At 42.2% G+C, this 15833-nt stretch overlaps 1 protein-coding gene across 1 annotated transcript in view; it reads left to right on the top strand.

Moving 5' to 3' along the window:
* The first annotated feature begins 2512 nt into the window (after positions 1–2512).
* LOC124046852 (piezo-type mechanosensitive ion channel component 2-like) overlaps positions 2513–15833 on the top strand; it is a 35860-nt gene continuing 22539 nt past the window's right edge. The window contains exons 1-14 of the mRNA XM_046367643.1: positions 2513–2576; positions 3861–3956; positions 6699–6800; positions 7023–7068; positions 7163–7316; positions 7568–7799; positions 8042–8255; positions 8545–8716; positions 10003–10065; positions 10195–10239; positions 10400–10541; positions 10977–11140; positions 11733–12111; positions 12314–12495. Of these exons, the coding sequence (XP_046223599.1) occupies positions 2513–2576; positions 3861–3956; positions 6699–6800; positions 7023–7068; positions 7163–7316; positions 7568–7799; positions 8042–8255; positions 8545–8716; positions 10003–10065; positions 10195–10239; positions 10400–10541; positions 10977–11140; positions 11733–12111; positions 12314–12495 (2055 nt within the window). The remainder of the gene's footprint in view (positions 2577–3860; positions 3957–6698; positions 6801–7022; positions 7069–7162; positions 7317–7567; positions 7800–8041; positions 8256–8544; positions 8717–10002; positions 10066–10194; positions 10240–10399; positions 10542–10976; positions 11141–11732; positions 12112–12313; positions 12496–15833) is intronic.

The raw sequence follows: 15833 nt of genomic DNA, 5'->3' as shown, positions 1-15833 counted from the left end.
CTCCTTGAAAGTGGCAGCTCTAGCCTTTAGCTTGATGAGGATGTTGCCTGTAATCCATGGCTTCTGGGTTAGATATGTACATACGGTCACTGTGGGGATGATGTCGTCGATGCACTTTTTGATGAAGCTGATGACTGAGGTGGTATAATCCTCAATGCCACAGACATATTCCAGTCTGTGCTAGCAAAACAGTCCTGCAGCATAGCATCCACGTCATCTGACCACTTCCGTATTGAGCGAGTCACTGGTACTTCCTGCTTCAGTTTTTGCTTGTTTTCAGGAATCAGGAGGATAGAATTATGGTCAGATTTAACAAATCGAGGGCGAGGGAGAGTTTTGTATGCGTCTGTGTGTGGAGTAAAGGTGGTCCCCTCTGGTTGCACATGTCACGTGCTGGTAGAAATGAGGTAAAACGGATTTAGGTTTGCCTGCATTAAAGTCCCCGGCAACGAAGAGCGCCGAAACACTGGACAGTTACTTTGACGCTCCAACCAAATTCACATAGAAATATGAGTTATAGGTCTGACAGATTACCAGGACACATACTCAGAGCATGCGCTGTCTAGCTGGTAAGTGTCTTCACTGACATTTTCAACGCCAAAGGTAACCTTACATTTTACATTTACATTTAAGTCATTTAGCAGACGCTCTTATCCAGAGCGACTTACAAATTGGTGCATTCACCTTATGACATCCAGTGGAACAGTCACTTTACAATAGTGCATCTAAATCTTAAAGGGGGGTGAGAGGGATTACTTATCCTATCCTAGGTATTCCTTAAAGAGGTGGGGTTTCAGGTGTCTCCGGAAGGTGGTGATTGACTCCGCTGTCCTGGCGTCGAGAGGGAGTTTGTTCCACCATTGGGGGGCCAGAGCAGCGAACAGTTTTGACTGGGCTGAGCGGGAGCTGTACTTCCTCAGTGGTAGGGAGGCGAGCAGGCCAGAGGTGGATGAACGCAGTGCCCTTGTTTGGGTGTAGGGCCTGATCAGAGCCTGGAGGTACTGAGGTGCCGTTCCCCTCACAGCTCCGTAACCTGTCTTAATGACTGTCACTCCGTTGCATGCACATCTGTGGCCATGAAATGCTATGAAAGGCTGGTTATAGCTCATCGTCCAAGACACCTTGGACAACCTCCAATTCACATCTCGCCCGAACAGATCCACGCAATCTCTATTGCACTCCACACTGCCCTTTCCCACCTGGACAAAAGGAACACCTACAGTACAAATGTAGTATCTTAATTTGATCACTATTTTCTTGCTGATAATTTTTTCTGCACTGCACAGCAGAAAATGCAAACTTGTAGTGTATTTGAGTTGTTAAAATGATTCTAAAGTTTGTCATTTCTACTTTGAAAATTCAGACTTCTTTTACCCTAATGAAAATGTATTAACCTCTACAAAAATGTCTGTTAATTATAATCCACATAATAATTGTCTTGCTATAGCTTGATAAATATCCCTGCGATAACTGCAATTATTCCTTATTGCTCCGATCATTGACTAACAGTGAAATGTTTCCCTTCAGAGCTTCACATGTGCTTACAGTATCAACACCATGCTTGATTTACTTTGAAGGGACTCTAGACCTGCTCTATTATTGAGTCAGGGCAGGCCCACTGGGCTAAAGATGGACCTGTCCATCTGGCATTTGCCAGAATTGGCAGTCTGCCCCATCAGTGAGATATCTTCATATTCAATAACATATTCCATGATCTCAGTGTTGATCTAAGATTGGATTAGTTTAGAACTCCAATATTTGAAGGTGCACGTTAATTGAATTGAATGACCTGATTACTAAATGTCCCTAGTAAAAAAAAAAAAACGGTGTATCCTAGTTTCTCCACTCAGACAATTTGTTGTGTTCACCATGCGCTGCTGCCGCAGTCACTGGCTCTTAATGGCCTTACGGCCATGAATTTTAGATACACTTCCCCTCACCAGCAGAAACTTATGATGAGATGCAATAAAATACATGGCCCAGTCAAGAGCTTAAATAAAACACATCAATGTCCCATATTTTATTTTGTATTGTATAGCTTGGTCTCTGTAACAGTAATTGACAACACCAACAAATGGCCACAAAGTGAAATAGTCTAGCCACATCTATGACTAAGTGTATGATTTTGCTCTGCCTAATGAATACTCAGAGAGAGAGAGAGAGATGGAGAAAGAGGGGGTCAAAATGAGACTGAGGAAGGGATTCACACATCTGCATCTAAAACCAACGAAACACCATTTAGTTCTTGCTCCTTTTGTCTTGGAATTTCCTTTCATTTTGACTGAAGCTCCTCTAAATCAGGACCACTGAGTGGGATCATTCTTCCAATGTATCACTGTGCCTGGTCTTTCCAGTCCTGTCTGTCTGTGTGCTGAGGTCTGGGATTCTACTGTTCAAGCCAGTGTGTCTGCAGTAGGGAAATGTGTCAGAGGACGGGAGTTACCTACAGCCACAGGCAACCTAGAGAGTAGTCTGATCAGAGAGCTGGGTGTCTCTCACATGCTAAGGAGACATGGCGGGGGATATTGTGGTGGGGATACTCTATAATTTAGTACTACCTCTTCTTCTGCTTGCAGGTAAGTTGGGTTTGGAAGAATGTAAGTTAAGAATTCAAGTGTTAGGTAATAATACAGCAGGATGGTGGACTTGTTAGTTATTTATGTCATAGCAGTGGTTTTTCCAGTTCAATTGAGAGATTTTGCTTTGATAAAGTGCTTAAAGAATACTGTTAGAAACACCATTTTGGATACTTTACAAAAAGCACAATGTATGTGAGACATGTTGTCTGGGGGAATGCGCAGATTAAGCCATTATTTCTTGTTTCCCCCGATGGTAATTCTTTGAGTGGACACAGAAACATTGTAATAATGTGAGCATGTAGTCATTGAGTAAATTGTGCCATAAAACTGTAATGGGAAATAAAATGTTTGAGTTGTTGAATAGTATGTTTATTGTATTGTTCTGTTCTCAACAGTACAATATTGAACATGTGAGTTCAGAGATGTGTGTAATTGTGCACTAAAATCAGATAACTTTGAACTTTTCAGATTGTGGCATTTTCACTTTGCCCTCAAATGACATCATTTCTGAGTATTCCAAAGGAGCATGTTGACAACTGGCCATGCCTCTCATAATGTTATATCAAGGATACAAAATCAACTCTGACCAAAATATTATTGTAGATCATTTTATGATGTATTTAGCTGTTGTATAAGAAAGGAAAAATAAACAAACAGGGAAACTTTTGACTTTCACTTTTAAGACACATTTTCCATGTTAATTGTACTTTCTTAAAGTGTATTTTCTACCTCACCATCAAGTAAAGAAAATCAAGATTCCAAGTAATTTCAATAAGAAAGAAATATAATACTAATTAAATTAAACTTTGTGTTTTGTATTATTAAAAGTTTTAAGTTCAAACTAGGATCCATGATTTTGTTGTCCATTTCATTGGCATTGTTGGTTGAAGACAATAAACAAACAACAATAAAATAAAATGTGGTGTGACTAGTAAGCAGCATTGTTTTTTAGCTAGCTACTTGTTAACTGTGTGATGGGGCTTTGTTCAGTCCAACACGTATGCATTTTGTACTAGTAGGTGCAATGGATCAGAGCATTCTATTACCAATGCCTTTTCTCTTTGATGGATGAAACAGTAGGCTGTTTATTTCTAGCAGCTGTTGATTAATTATGGGTTTCTGTTTCAACTGTGCTTATTTGGATTTTCCGTAAGATGGACTCAACATAATGAACAATCACATAAAATACAGCACCCAAGACAAAAATTACAGTATATACCTACATATTATATTGTACATACAAATAAACATCCATGTAAAATCTTTGTTATCTCTCCATAGCGTCATCCTTCCGGTACAATGGTCTGTCTGTGGTGTATTTCCTTTTCCTGCTCACCCTTCCCCTGCTGCCAAACCCCTCTCTCACCTCCATGCAAGGTAAGACCTCAGAGGAACACCACTGGGTCTGAAATGGCACCTCAAGTTCTAGACTATAAACAATAAGGCACATTTTATTCCAAGTTACACTGTCTTTTGTTCTATGCTACAGGGTCCTCTATATGTTTTAATGTTTGCTAAACAAACACCATGTTTGATCAATGTGGCCCTTGGGAGACAAATCATTTTAATGTTCATGTTTATTGGGCTGCCTGTCTATTATTTCCAGAAGAGTGTTAAATTACACTCATAGGGTTCTTCGGTTTGTCCACATTGGGGAACCCTTTTTGGTGCTAGGTAGAACCCTTTGCAAAGGTTCCTACCTAGAACCCTCTATGTAGGGTTCTCATAGAACCCTCTGTATAAGGTTCTGCCTGGATCCCTCTATGAAAGGTTCTACCAAGAACCATTTTATAATCTAAAGATTCTTACTAGAACCATCTATGTAGGGTTCTACCGATAACCGTTTTTATCTTTGGAGGGTTCTTCCTAGAACCGTCTATGAATGGTTCCACCAGCCTCATTAGCCTTTAAAATAACATTCTTTAGAACAATAATTAGATATATCAAAATGCCTTTATTTGAGGGCCTGCTTATACCTTAACACATCTGGCTTGGAAGTCACATTATGTTGGCTTGCAAATAGATGTGTAATTCCTACTGGATTCTAGCCAGAGTTAGGATATCCAACAAATTAACATTTTTATCATCCACAACCTGCATTCAGAATGATTGCTAGGGTAGGGAAGATTGAATACTGAGACTACCTCAATCATCTAAACTAGAACTACAATCCCAGTAACGGCATAATAAGTTGTGTGTAATAAGTACTAACAGATTGGATTAGTTTAAAAAAGGTTATTTATCTTTGTGTATCATAAAATGTATCAACCAATCAATGTACATGCAAAAACACAGATATTAAAACAAACAATTCTGAAAATAACCCACAATAGAGCATGCTGGGAAATATGGCGCCATGTAGAACCTTTCTTGCCTTCCAAAGAACCCTTCTTTCCTTTCAAAAAATAATTATTGCCTTCCAAACAATCATCGTAGGATGTTAAAGGTTCTAGGTAGGACTCTTTGCCTTAGAAAGAACCCTTGTCTTCCAAAAAGGGTTCTTCAGATAAAAACAGTTCTAGGTAGAACCCTATCCCTCCACAAAGAACCCTTTTGGAACCCTTTTTTTCTAAGAGTGTTGCAGTGTGTGTGTGTGTGTGTGTGTGTGTGTGTGTGTGTGTGTGTGTGTGTGTGTGTGTGTGTGTGTGTGTGTGTGTGTGTGTGTGTGTGTGTGTGTGTGTGTGTGTGTGTGTGTGTGTGTGTGTTGTGTGTGCAAGTTTGTGTGATTCCTCAACTCATATTGACCAACATACAAACGTGTGTGCATTCTATTGTATGTTTATCAATACAGTTGATGAATTTAAATATTGGCCGTGTACTTTGTAAAGGGATGTAGCCAGTATGGCCTGATCTATAATGTATAACCTACTAATTACATGAAATGTTGTGGTGTCAGCGTTTGCGAGATGGTTGCATGCGGGACTGTTAGACTTTTTCTCTTTAAAAGCTTTGTTGATCATTTTTCAATCTTTTTCTTGCTAATATGACACCACCCCTGGGTTGAGTGGTCAGGGGTGGGGTGCAGAGATTAAACACATCATACTGAAGCAGAATTGACCGGCCTTCACTTAGTAGAGCAGAAATGAAACAAAGCTTTTAGTAAAAACCCGGGCATCGGAAGCCCATTTGCTGGCTCAGCTAATGCTGCACCATTCCACCAGGCCTTGTTTTCACTCTTCTCTCTTAATTATAGGGGTCAGCCTCTGTTAATATGCCACTGATGTCTTACTGCTCTATTCTGTTCGGTTATTGCCTACAAAGGAAATGGTTGGCTTTTGTTGGTGTTGAATATTTTAACATTTCAAGAACACCCCCTTAATATAAAGAAAAGACATAGAAATTTCAAAGAGCTTTATACATCTTTGTCTTCATAGATTCTGTATCTATTCAATGTACACACACAATTAAACTGAAACCAAATGTCTTTGTTATGTACAACTGTTATTTTTTTTTGATTGAATTTGTTCTGCTGTTCAGGGGAATCCAGAACCATGAAGCCTACTTTATTAAACTATCAATCACAGAAAGTCACAGAATGACTCAGTGGTTTAAATACTGCTGTTAGGCATCCTGTGACCGAATGTGACCATCCTCGTTTAGTAAACACAGCTCACTGTGTATCTGTAAGTACAGAGACCTATAGTATCTGCATTCCCACAGTAGACCACTAGCCTCAGCCATTAAGATGGGGGAAAATTGAGTAAAAAAGGCCATTAAAAGTAACAGCCTAATTACATGTAGTTTAATTTTGTCATTTGTTTTTTATTTAACCAGGCAAGTTAGTTAAGAACAAATTCTTACTTTCAATGACAGCAGGTTAACTGCCTTGTTTAGGGGCAGAATGACAGATTTGAGCCTTGTCAGCTCGGGGATTTGATCTTGCAACCTTACGGTTATGAGTCCAATGCTCTAACCACTAGGCTACCTGCCTGTGACCCCCCTATGGATGAATACCCCCTAACAGAATACCGACTGGCTGATCTGAATACCTTGTATGTGTCTTGGAGGAGTAGGGAATAGGAAGAAAGACATTATTTCTCACAAAAATTGAAAGTAAAGTTTCCATTCTATTCTATTCTCCCCCCAATAATCTGTGTCTCTGGTCTTCTATTTCTGAAGGAAAAACAGGGAAGTTCCTGCTGCTCATCTGTTCGACCAGCGTGACATTTCTGGCTCTCCAGTGTTTCATGCAGATCACTTTTGCCTATGTGCCTCAGTATGGTAAGATAACACCAGCCTCTATCGGCTCACTGAGTTACTAACAACAAATACTCTGAGATGCTGCTGGACAGCAACCAAAAGAGAGACAGATGTTTGTTTTAGCGTTTTCATACACAGAGAGTATAATGAACTTACTCATTCAAGAAAACATTTATGAGGGTGGATGTTTGTTTTGAAATTTTGCTGATAAGACGAGACTTGATTTCTATTTGTTGTCAACAGAGAACGAATATTGGGAGAATATTCTCTACCATCTGGGCATTGTACGGTAGGGCAACATTTTCTTTACTTTTCAAAAACTGACTTTGGTGTTTTTTCTAATGTGGGTGTTGTTAATCACTTGTTGTGTGTTGTGTCCCCAGGTTCAGTTTGGTGGATGCAGGGAACATTGTGCGTCTCTTAGCCCCTGATCTGGGGCTCTTCCTGTCAGCGCTCTTCATACTGCGCCTGATCAGGAAGCTGCTGCGCCCCACGCCCCAACTTAACCAGAACTGTATCGCACCCTCTGATCCTGAGGTATGCACATGGCCAATTTCACCTGCCTCTTTTGTTCAATTCACAGTACACAGAAGTTGAACCATTATTGTTTTAAATGAGAGTGTTAGAAATGTACATCATACATTCCAATATGTTGTAAAGAATTTGAAGGTGAGGCGCATCACTTTCTAATGCAGTATTTCAACACTTCTTCTCCAATGGTTTGAACATGGAACTCCTTTAGATGGAATCTGTTACAAAGTAAAATGTTGTTATGTCTGTCAAACTAGTGCTCTTTTGACAAGCAGGATGTGGAGATGTCCGACTCAGAGTCTGAGGTTGGCAGTGAAGTCACAGACGGCTCGTCTTATGACAGCTCAGATGAAAGCATAGCGGTGCCGGCAGCCCTTCCTCAGTTTGTCCAGAAGTTCATGGCATTTTCCCTTGGACTGCGCCTCTTGCTGTCCGCCATCATGAACACAGCAGGGAAAGTAGTGGTCACCATACTACTAGGGCTGGCAGGTACATCTCAAAAGGCTTTCCTTTCCTTGCTGTGGATTGTAATCTAATTCATTGCATTCAAAGAAGTCACTTTGGACTCTTATGTACTATTCTTGCGAGCCAGACTCAGAGTCTTGCACTGGCTCAGCCTTCTCCGCTGTATAGCCCAGCCAAATTAAGGCAACTCATTTACTATCTGCTCCCCCACACTACCATAATCTTCTCCTTTCTCCCCTTGACTGGTGCTTATCCCCATGTACCAGGCATCGCTCTGCCCTCCCTGACCTCAGTGGTGTATTTTGGGACGTTCCTGGGCCTGGTGTGGTGGTGGGTGTTTCTCCACTCCCTCAGCTTGCTGCTCTTCGGTACCCTCTGTGTGATGATGGCTATATTCAGCGCCGGTCACCTGTTGAGCCTCTATCTGTACCAGCTGCCCCTGGCCCAACAGATCCTACCCCCACAGGACATCTATGCCAGGTAGGGCCACGGGACCAGGATGTAGCATCACAGGATACTGGCTGGACACTGACTATACAGATACACACAGTCCTTTTTACCATATTGGTTTGCGGGCTGAAACCCAGCCACTGAAAAACGTATTGTATTTATTCATATTGTCGAAATAGAAAATAATGACACACTCTACTACACGGGATACAGACATACACAAATCCCTGTTCAATTTCATAAACTGATACATGCCATCTATCCACTGTGAATATTGTTTGTTAACTGATCTGGTGCATCTCTCTCTGATTTTGTTCAGGCTGTTTGGTATAACAGCGGTCATCCAAACCAATGAGACTGAGCCATATAGTCTGGGTCTGCAGCCAGACATCAGCTGGCCTGTCTTCACCAACCCCATGGTGCTGCTGCTCCTTTATTACACACTGGTGGCTCTGCTGCACAAGTGGGTCAACATCACTGAGGAGGAGGAGGTACTTTAACTAAGACTGGGGCACCAATGCAACTAAGAGGCCTATGTTATTGATTGTGTCCGAAATGGCACCCTATTCCCTATGCAGAATACGTGGACAACTACAAATACCTAGGTATCTGGTTAGACTGTAAACTCTCTTTCCAGACTCACATCAAACATCTCAAATCCAAAGTTAAATCTAGAATTGGCTTCCTATTTCGCAACAAAGCATCCTTCATTCATGCTGCCAAACATACCCTCGTAAAACTGACCATCGTACTGATCCTCGACTTCGGCGATGTCATTTACAAAATAGCCTCCAATACCCTACTCAAAAAAATTAGATGCAGTCTATCACAGTGCCATCTGTTTTGTCACCAAAGCCCCATATACTACCCACCACTGCGACCTGTACGCTCCCGTTGGCTGGCCCTCACTTCATACTCATCACCAAACCCACTGGCTCCAGGTCATCTACAAAACCCTGCTAGGTAAAGTCCCCCTTATCTCAGCTCGCTGGTCACAATAGCAGCACCCACCTGTAGCATGCACTCCAGCAGGTATATCTCTCTGGTCACCTCCAAAACCAATTCTTCCTTTGGCCGCCTACCCATCCAGTTCTCTCCTGCCAATGACTGGAACGAACTACAAAAATCTCTGAAACTGGAAACACTTATCTCCTTCACTAGCTTTAAGCACCAGCTGTCAGAGCAGCTCACAGATTACTGCAACTGTACATAGCCCATCTATAATTTAGCCCAAACTACCTCTCCCCCTACTGTATTTATTTATTTATTTTGCTCCTTTGCACCCCATTATTTCTATCTCTACTTTGCACATTCTTCCACTGCAAATCTACCATTCCAGTGTTTTACTTGCTGCAGTATATTGTATTTACTTTGCCACCATGGCCTTTTTGTTGCCTTTACCCCCCTTATCGAACCTCATTTGCTCACATTGTATATAGACTTATTTGTCTACTGTATTATTGACTGAATGTTTGTTTTACTCCATGTGTAACTCTGTGTTGTTGTATGTGTTAAACTGCTTTGCTTTATCTTGGCCAGGTTGCAATTGTAAATGAGAACTTGTTCTCAACTTGCCTACCTGGTTGAATAAAGGTGAAAAAAAATAGTTCACCACTATATGGCTAGGGCTCTATATAGTGTATAGGGTGCCATTTCATATGCAGCCAATGAGTTGTTAATGAAAGACAAATGGGGTTTAAGTTGCTGGTTTATGCTTTACTGGACGTGTTCATTGTGTGTCAGTCATTTCATGGTGCTGTCTGTGTATTTCTGCCAGGATACTCTGGAGAAGTCTGAGAGTCCAGTAGAATCCCTTGAGGATCCCCCCAGCTTCTCCAAGGTCTTATTCATCTCAGGAGACAGATTGGAGGTGTTAAAACATTCTACATTTCCCAATCTAGCCTCTTGTAGTGTTACCAACATGATTTTACAGATTTCTTGAGCAGTTGTCTTTCTTTGTCTGTCACAGCTACTGACCAGTACGGATGATGAAGCGTACATGCCAGACGAGGAGGTACATTAACTACTTTCTGCTCTCCCAATGTACCCCAAATTGTTGTTGTTGTTATAACTACTTTAAAGAGACTTTAAATGTCTGGTTAGACACTGTAAATTTGATGTGCATCACTTATCTTCAAAGACAAAATTCATAGTAAACTATTTTTTCTCTGCAGCCAATGGTTTTACTGATGAGCAGATCATGGCATGACCTGAGAGGACAGGAGATGGGGTCACTGATGGGAGCGCCAGCGGCAGGATATACAAACTACTACCCTCCACCACAATATGAAGGAATAGACTTGGCACCCTCACAAGGTAGATGGTCACATTGTTTTGGTCACATTTTATTTGGATAGTCCGGAATGCTTATCTGTTGATAAGCACCTGCTTGCTAATGTTACGGTTAGGGTTACGGTTAGGTTTAGAATAAGGGTAAGGGTTAAGTTTAGGGTTAGATTAAAGGTTAAGGTTAGGGTTTGAGCTAGGGTTAGGATTAGTAAATAGTTGAAATGTTACTGATAGTCTGTAGAGAATCTACAGATGGACTATCCAAATAAAGTGTTAGCGTATTATTTATATCTACCTGAATATTTTGATCTTACCCAGTCATGAATAAATGGTAGTAAACTGATATTGAATAAATATCCCTCACTAGTGTAGAAACTGACAGGGCACAGTTTTCAAATATGCCAATTATATGGAATAGAAACTCTTCTAAACTCCTTCCTCCAGCTGTTTCTCCTCTCTCAGAGTCAGAGGAGTTGAAAGAGATGAGTGAGGAAGAGAAGGAGAGGAGTGAGGTGTCTATGAGTGATACAGAGACTGGTCCCACCCCTCCTGGCCCCAGTGGACTGGTTGTGTTCGGCTTGTTCATCATGAAGCACAGCTACGTCAGCGCACTCATCATCATGATGGTAAACCACTTTAGTCACTGAACAATTAACTTTCCGAAAACAATTCCTTTAATAGTCTAACTAAATAGAGATCAATTACCTTCACATCTCTGTAACATAAACACGGTTATATAACTACACTCGGAGAAAAAAAGTGCTATCTACAACCTAAAAGGGTTCTTCAGATGTCCCCATAGCAAAATCCTATGAAGAACCCTTTTTGGTTCCAGGTAGAACTGTTTCAGGTTCCATGCAGAACCCATTCCTCAAAGGGTTCTCACATGGCACCCAAAAGGGTTCTCCTATGGGGACAGCTGAAGAACCCTTTTGGAACCCATTTTTCTAAGAATGTATTTGAGATGTGCAGAGTGCCAGCGGCAGGTAGCCGAGTGGTTAGAGCATTGGGACAGTAACCGAAAGGTTGCTGGATTGAAACCTCGAGCTGACAAGGTAAAAATCTGTCGTTCTGCCCCTGAGCAAGGCGTTTAACCCACTGTTCCCCGGGTGCTGAAGATGTGGATGTCGATTAAGGCAGCCCCCCACACCTCTCTGATTCATTCTGTTGGATAACTGACTAGGTATCCCTGTGTCCTGTGTTCCTTCAACCCCTCAGGTGTGGAGCATCACCTATAACAGCTGGCTGACGTTTGCCCTGCTGGTGTGGTCGTGTCTGATCTGGATAATGCGTGACCGTCGGCGCTACGCCATGATGAGTGCTCCCTTCCTGGCAGTGTACGGCACCGTGCTGCTACTGCTTGCCTTCCTGAGCAGTCTGAGGCTGCGGAGGGACGAGCTTTACCCTGACCTAGCCCACGCTGTGCTGGTAGATTTTGACATGGCCAGTTACCCAGCACCCTGCGTCCACCTGGGAGCCAAGGTGTTCTACGCCTTTAGCTTCTTGCTTCTGTTCCGTCAACAACTGAAGGAGAAACGGGAAGAGCAGGATCTGAAGGAGTCAGAAGAGTCTCTGGATGAAGTCAAAGTGCTACCACGTCTGGACTCTTCTCCTTTTATGCATACTTTATGGATTCAAACTGATAAAGTCACGTTCTCTAATACAGCAACATATGCATTAGAAATGAACATTATATTGTACCCAGGTGTCTGTAACATTCTTCACTGAACAGTGCTCTAACCCACAGAGGTGTTTGACCCTTTGAACCAGTTCTATGTTGTGTTCCTACTCTCCCTTAGCGGATGAAGGTGATACCTCCCTCGTAATGGAGATGCTGGGTTCAGCGGTCAAGGGAACCCTGGTGAAGTACTGGATCCTGTTCTGCTGCTCCATGTTCTTTGTGGTCAGCTTCTCCGGGAAGGTGATGGTCTACAAGATCCTCTACATTGTGCTGTTCCTCTTCTGTGTCGTCCTCTATCAGGTGGGCCTCATACTTACTTCTAGATAATGTTAAACCAATGTTGTTGTGTACACTACACAGGAAATACCATATGGATTGTGCTATATAAATAAAGTTTATATTATATAAGATTCTATCTACAATGTTATTAAAAAGAGAAGGGTGAAACTGAGTGAAAGATTGTGTCAAATGAAAAGGAAAACGGCTGTGAAATGGTTTGATTTAAGAGCCGTAAAATCTAGTTGACCAAAAAGTTCATTTCAGATCCTCGCTCTGTAAATACAGTACCTTATTACTGACCCCACTCACCCTTACACAGTATGATTGTCTGACACGCTAGTGATGCTACTGATATGGTAATTAACTAACTAACTAACTAACTAATAGTCATCATTAGCTGTTTACGGCACTTAAGAAGCGAAGAGGGTCAACAAAAGTTATGGCACATTTACTGCCCCTTCGCATCCAATACCTCAACGACAGCTCGAGACTCTCATCAATACAGATCCGGTTATGAATATTGATCCTACTTCGTAAACACAGACACAAAACATTTATGCTGCTGTTTTCCTGGTTTCCCTCCCCATCTTGTATTTCTGCTGACCTTTTAGCTCTGAGCACTTACAGAAGCTTAATGGCTTAACTACAACCTCACACCACACATACTGTAAGGAAGCCAAGATGACCCTTTTGTTTATCATTGCCAGCAGCATAGTTGTTTCACATACAGTCTGACTGAGGGTAAATACACTGCTCAAAAAAATAAAGGGTACACTTAAACAACACAATGTAACTCCAAGTCAATCACACTTATGTGAAATCAAACTGTCCATTTAGGAAGCAACACTGATTGACAATACATTTCACATGCTGTTGTGCCAATGGAATAGACAACAGGTGGAAATTATAGTTATAGGCAATTAGCAAGACACCCCCAATAAAGGAGTGGTTCTGCAGGTGGGGACCACAGACCACTTCTCAGTTCCTATGCTTTCTGGCTTATGTTTTGGTCACTTTTGAATGCTGGCGGTGCTTTCACTCTAGTGGTAGCATGAGACGGAGTCTACAACCCACACAAGTGGCTCAGGTAGTGCAGCTCATCCAGGATGGAACATCAATGCGAGCTGTGGCAAGAAGGTTTGCTGTGTCTGTCAGTGTAGTGTCCAGAGGATGGAGGCGCTACCAGGAGACAGGCCAGTACATCAGGAGATGTGGAGGAGGCCGTAGGAGGGCAACAGCCCAGCAGCAGGCCCTCTACCTCCACCTTTGTGCAAGGAGGAGCAGGAGGAGCACTGCCAGAGCCCTGCAAAATGACCTCCAGCAGGCCACAAATGTGCATGTGTCTGCTCAAACGGTCAGAAACAGACTCCATGAGGGTGGTATTCCCGACGTCCATAGGTGGGGGTTGTTCATACAGCCCAACACCGTGCAGGATGTTTTTCATTTGCCGGAGAACACCAAGATTAGCAAATTCGCCACTGGCGCACTGTGCTCCACAGTCTGGAGACGCCTTGGAGAAAGTTCTGCTGCCTGCAACATCCTCAAACATGACCGGTTTGGCGGTGGGTCAGTCATGGTGTGGGGTGGCATTTCTTTGGGGGGCTGCACAGCCCTCCATGTGCTCGCCAGAGGTAGCCTGACTGCCATTAGGTACCGAGATGAGATCCTCAGACCCCTTGTGAGACCATATGCTGTTGCGGTTGGCCCTGGGTTCCTCCTAATGCAAGACAATGCTAGACCTCATGTGGCTGGAGTGTGTCAGCAGTTCCTGCAAGAGGAAGGCGTTGATGCTATGGACTGGCCCGCCCGCTCCCCAGACCTGAATCCAATTGTGCACATCTGGGACATCATGTCTCTCTCCATCCACCAATGCCACGTTGCACCACAGACTGTCCGCCACCTCATTAGGAGCATGCCCAGGCGTTGTAGGGAGGTCATACAGGCACATGGAGGCCACACACACTACTGAGCCTCATCTTGACTTGTTTTAAGGACATTACATCAAAGTTGGATCAGCCTGTAGTGTGGAAAGAAAAAACTATTTAAAAATAATATTTCATTCATTCATATCTAGGATGTGTTATTTTAGTGTTCCCTTTATTCTTTTTGAGCAGTGTATATATTGTGCATATTGCTGCATTACATTTAATAATTTAGTTATTATTATGTAAATAAATTGTGAATGTGTAATTAACATATGAAGACAGGAGACACATTCTTTTCACATCACTTTGATACAGCTACGACTGGAAGTGATTTTCGTAGCAGGTTAGCAGAGCATTTTCGCTAACCCTAACCCTTTTCCTAGCCTTAACCTAATTCTCCTAACCTGCTAAGTTAATTCGCCCAACCTAATGCTTAAGTTTTCCTACCCTGCTAAAAAAGTAACTTCCGGTTGTACACTCTTAGAAAAAAAGGGGCTAAGTAGAACCATAAGGGGCCCTTTGGTTTGTCCCCGTAGGGGAACCTTTTTTAATGCTGTGTAAAACCCTTTGCAGAGGGTTCTATCTAGAATCCTCTATGTAGGGTTATTCAAATAACCCCCTGTGCATGGTTCTACCTAGAACCCTGAATGAAGGGTTCTGCCTAGAACCCATTATAAAGCGGTTATCATCGAAAGGTTCTTCCTAGAACTGTCTATGAAGGGTTCTACCGAGAACCCTTTTATCTTTGGAGGGTTCCAACAGCCTTATTAGCCTTTACAATTGCATTATTTATGATAATACATTACATATATCATAAGGCCTTTATTGGAAGGGCTAATAATACCCTAACATAGTGATGTTGCCATATCAGGCCTGCAAGTCACATTATGCTGGCTTGCAAAGTGATGTGTAATTCCTATTGGAATCCAGAGTTAGGAATTGTTAACCTCTATAGGATCTTTGTCCCTTTGTTAACCTCTACAGGATCTTTGTATTATCTTTCACCAGATTTAGTGTGTTATATTCTCCTACATTATCTTCACATTTCCACAAACGTCAAAGTGTTAGAATATTCATATCCTTGCATCAGGTCCTGAGCTACAGGCAGTTAGATTTGGGTATGTCATTTTATGCGAAGATGGATAAAAAAGGGTTGGATTCAAATAATTGAATAACATAGATTCCTACATGTATTTTGCAACGCTCATGCACGCGACGCTTGCGGTGTGGTCAGCCTATTAAAGGTTTTAAGTAGAACCCTTTGCCTGACAAAGAACCCTTGTCTTCTTAAAAGGGTTATTCAGATCAAAACAGTTATTGGTAGAACCCTATCCCCCCGCAAATAACCCTTTATTCTAAGAGTGTAGCCGTATCGAAGTGGTGTGAAAAGAGTGTTTCTCTCGAAGACTGCGATGATAAATGGGTTTGAAAAGA

Source organism: Oncorhynchus gorbuscha, linkage group LG10 (genome assembly GCF_021184085.1).
Source record: "Oncorhynchus gorbuscha isolate QuinsamMale2020 ecotype Even-year linkage group LG10, OgorEven_v1.0, whole genome shotgun sequence".
In the NCBI taxonomy this organism is placed as follows: Eukaryota; Metazoa; Chordata; class Actinopteri; order Salmoniformes; family Salmonidae; genus Oncorhynchus; species Oncorhynchus gorbuscha.
This window is presented reverse-complemented; position numbering and strand designations above follow the sequence as displayed.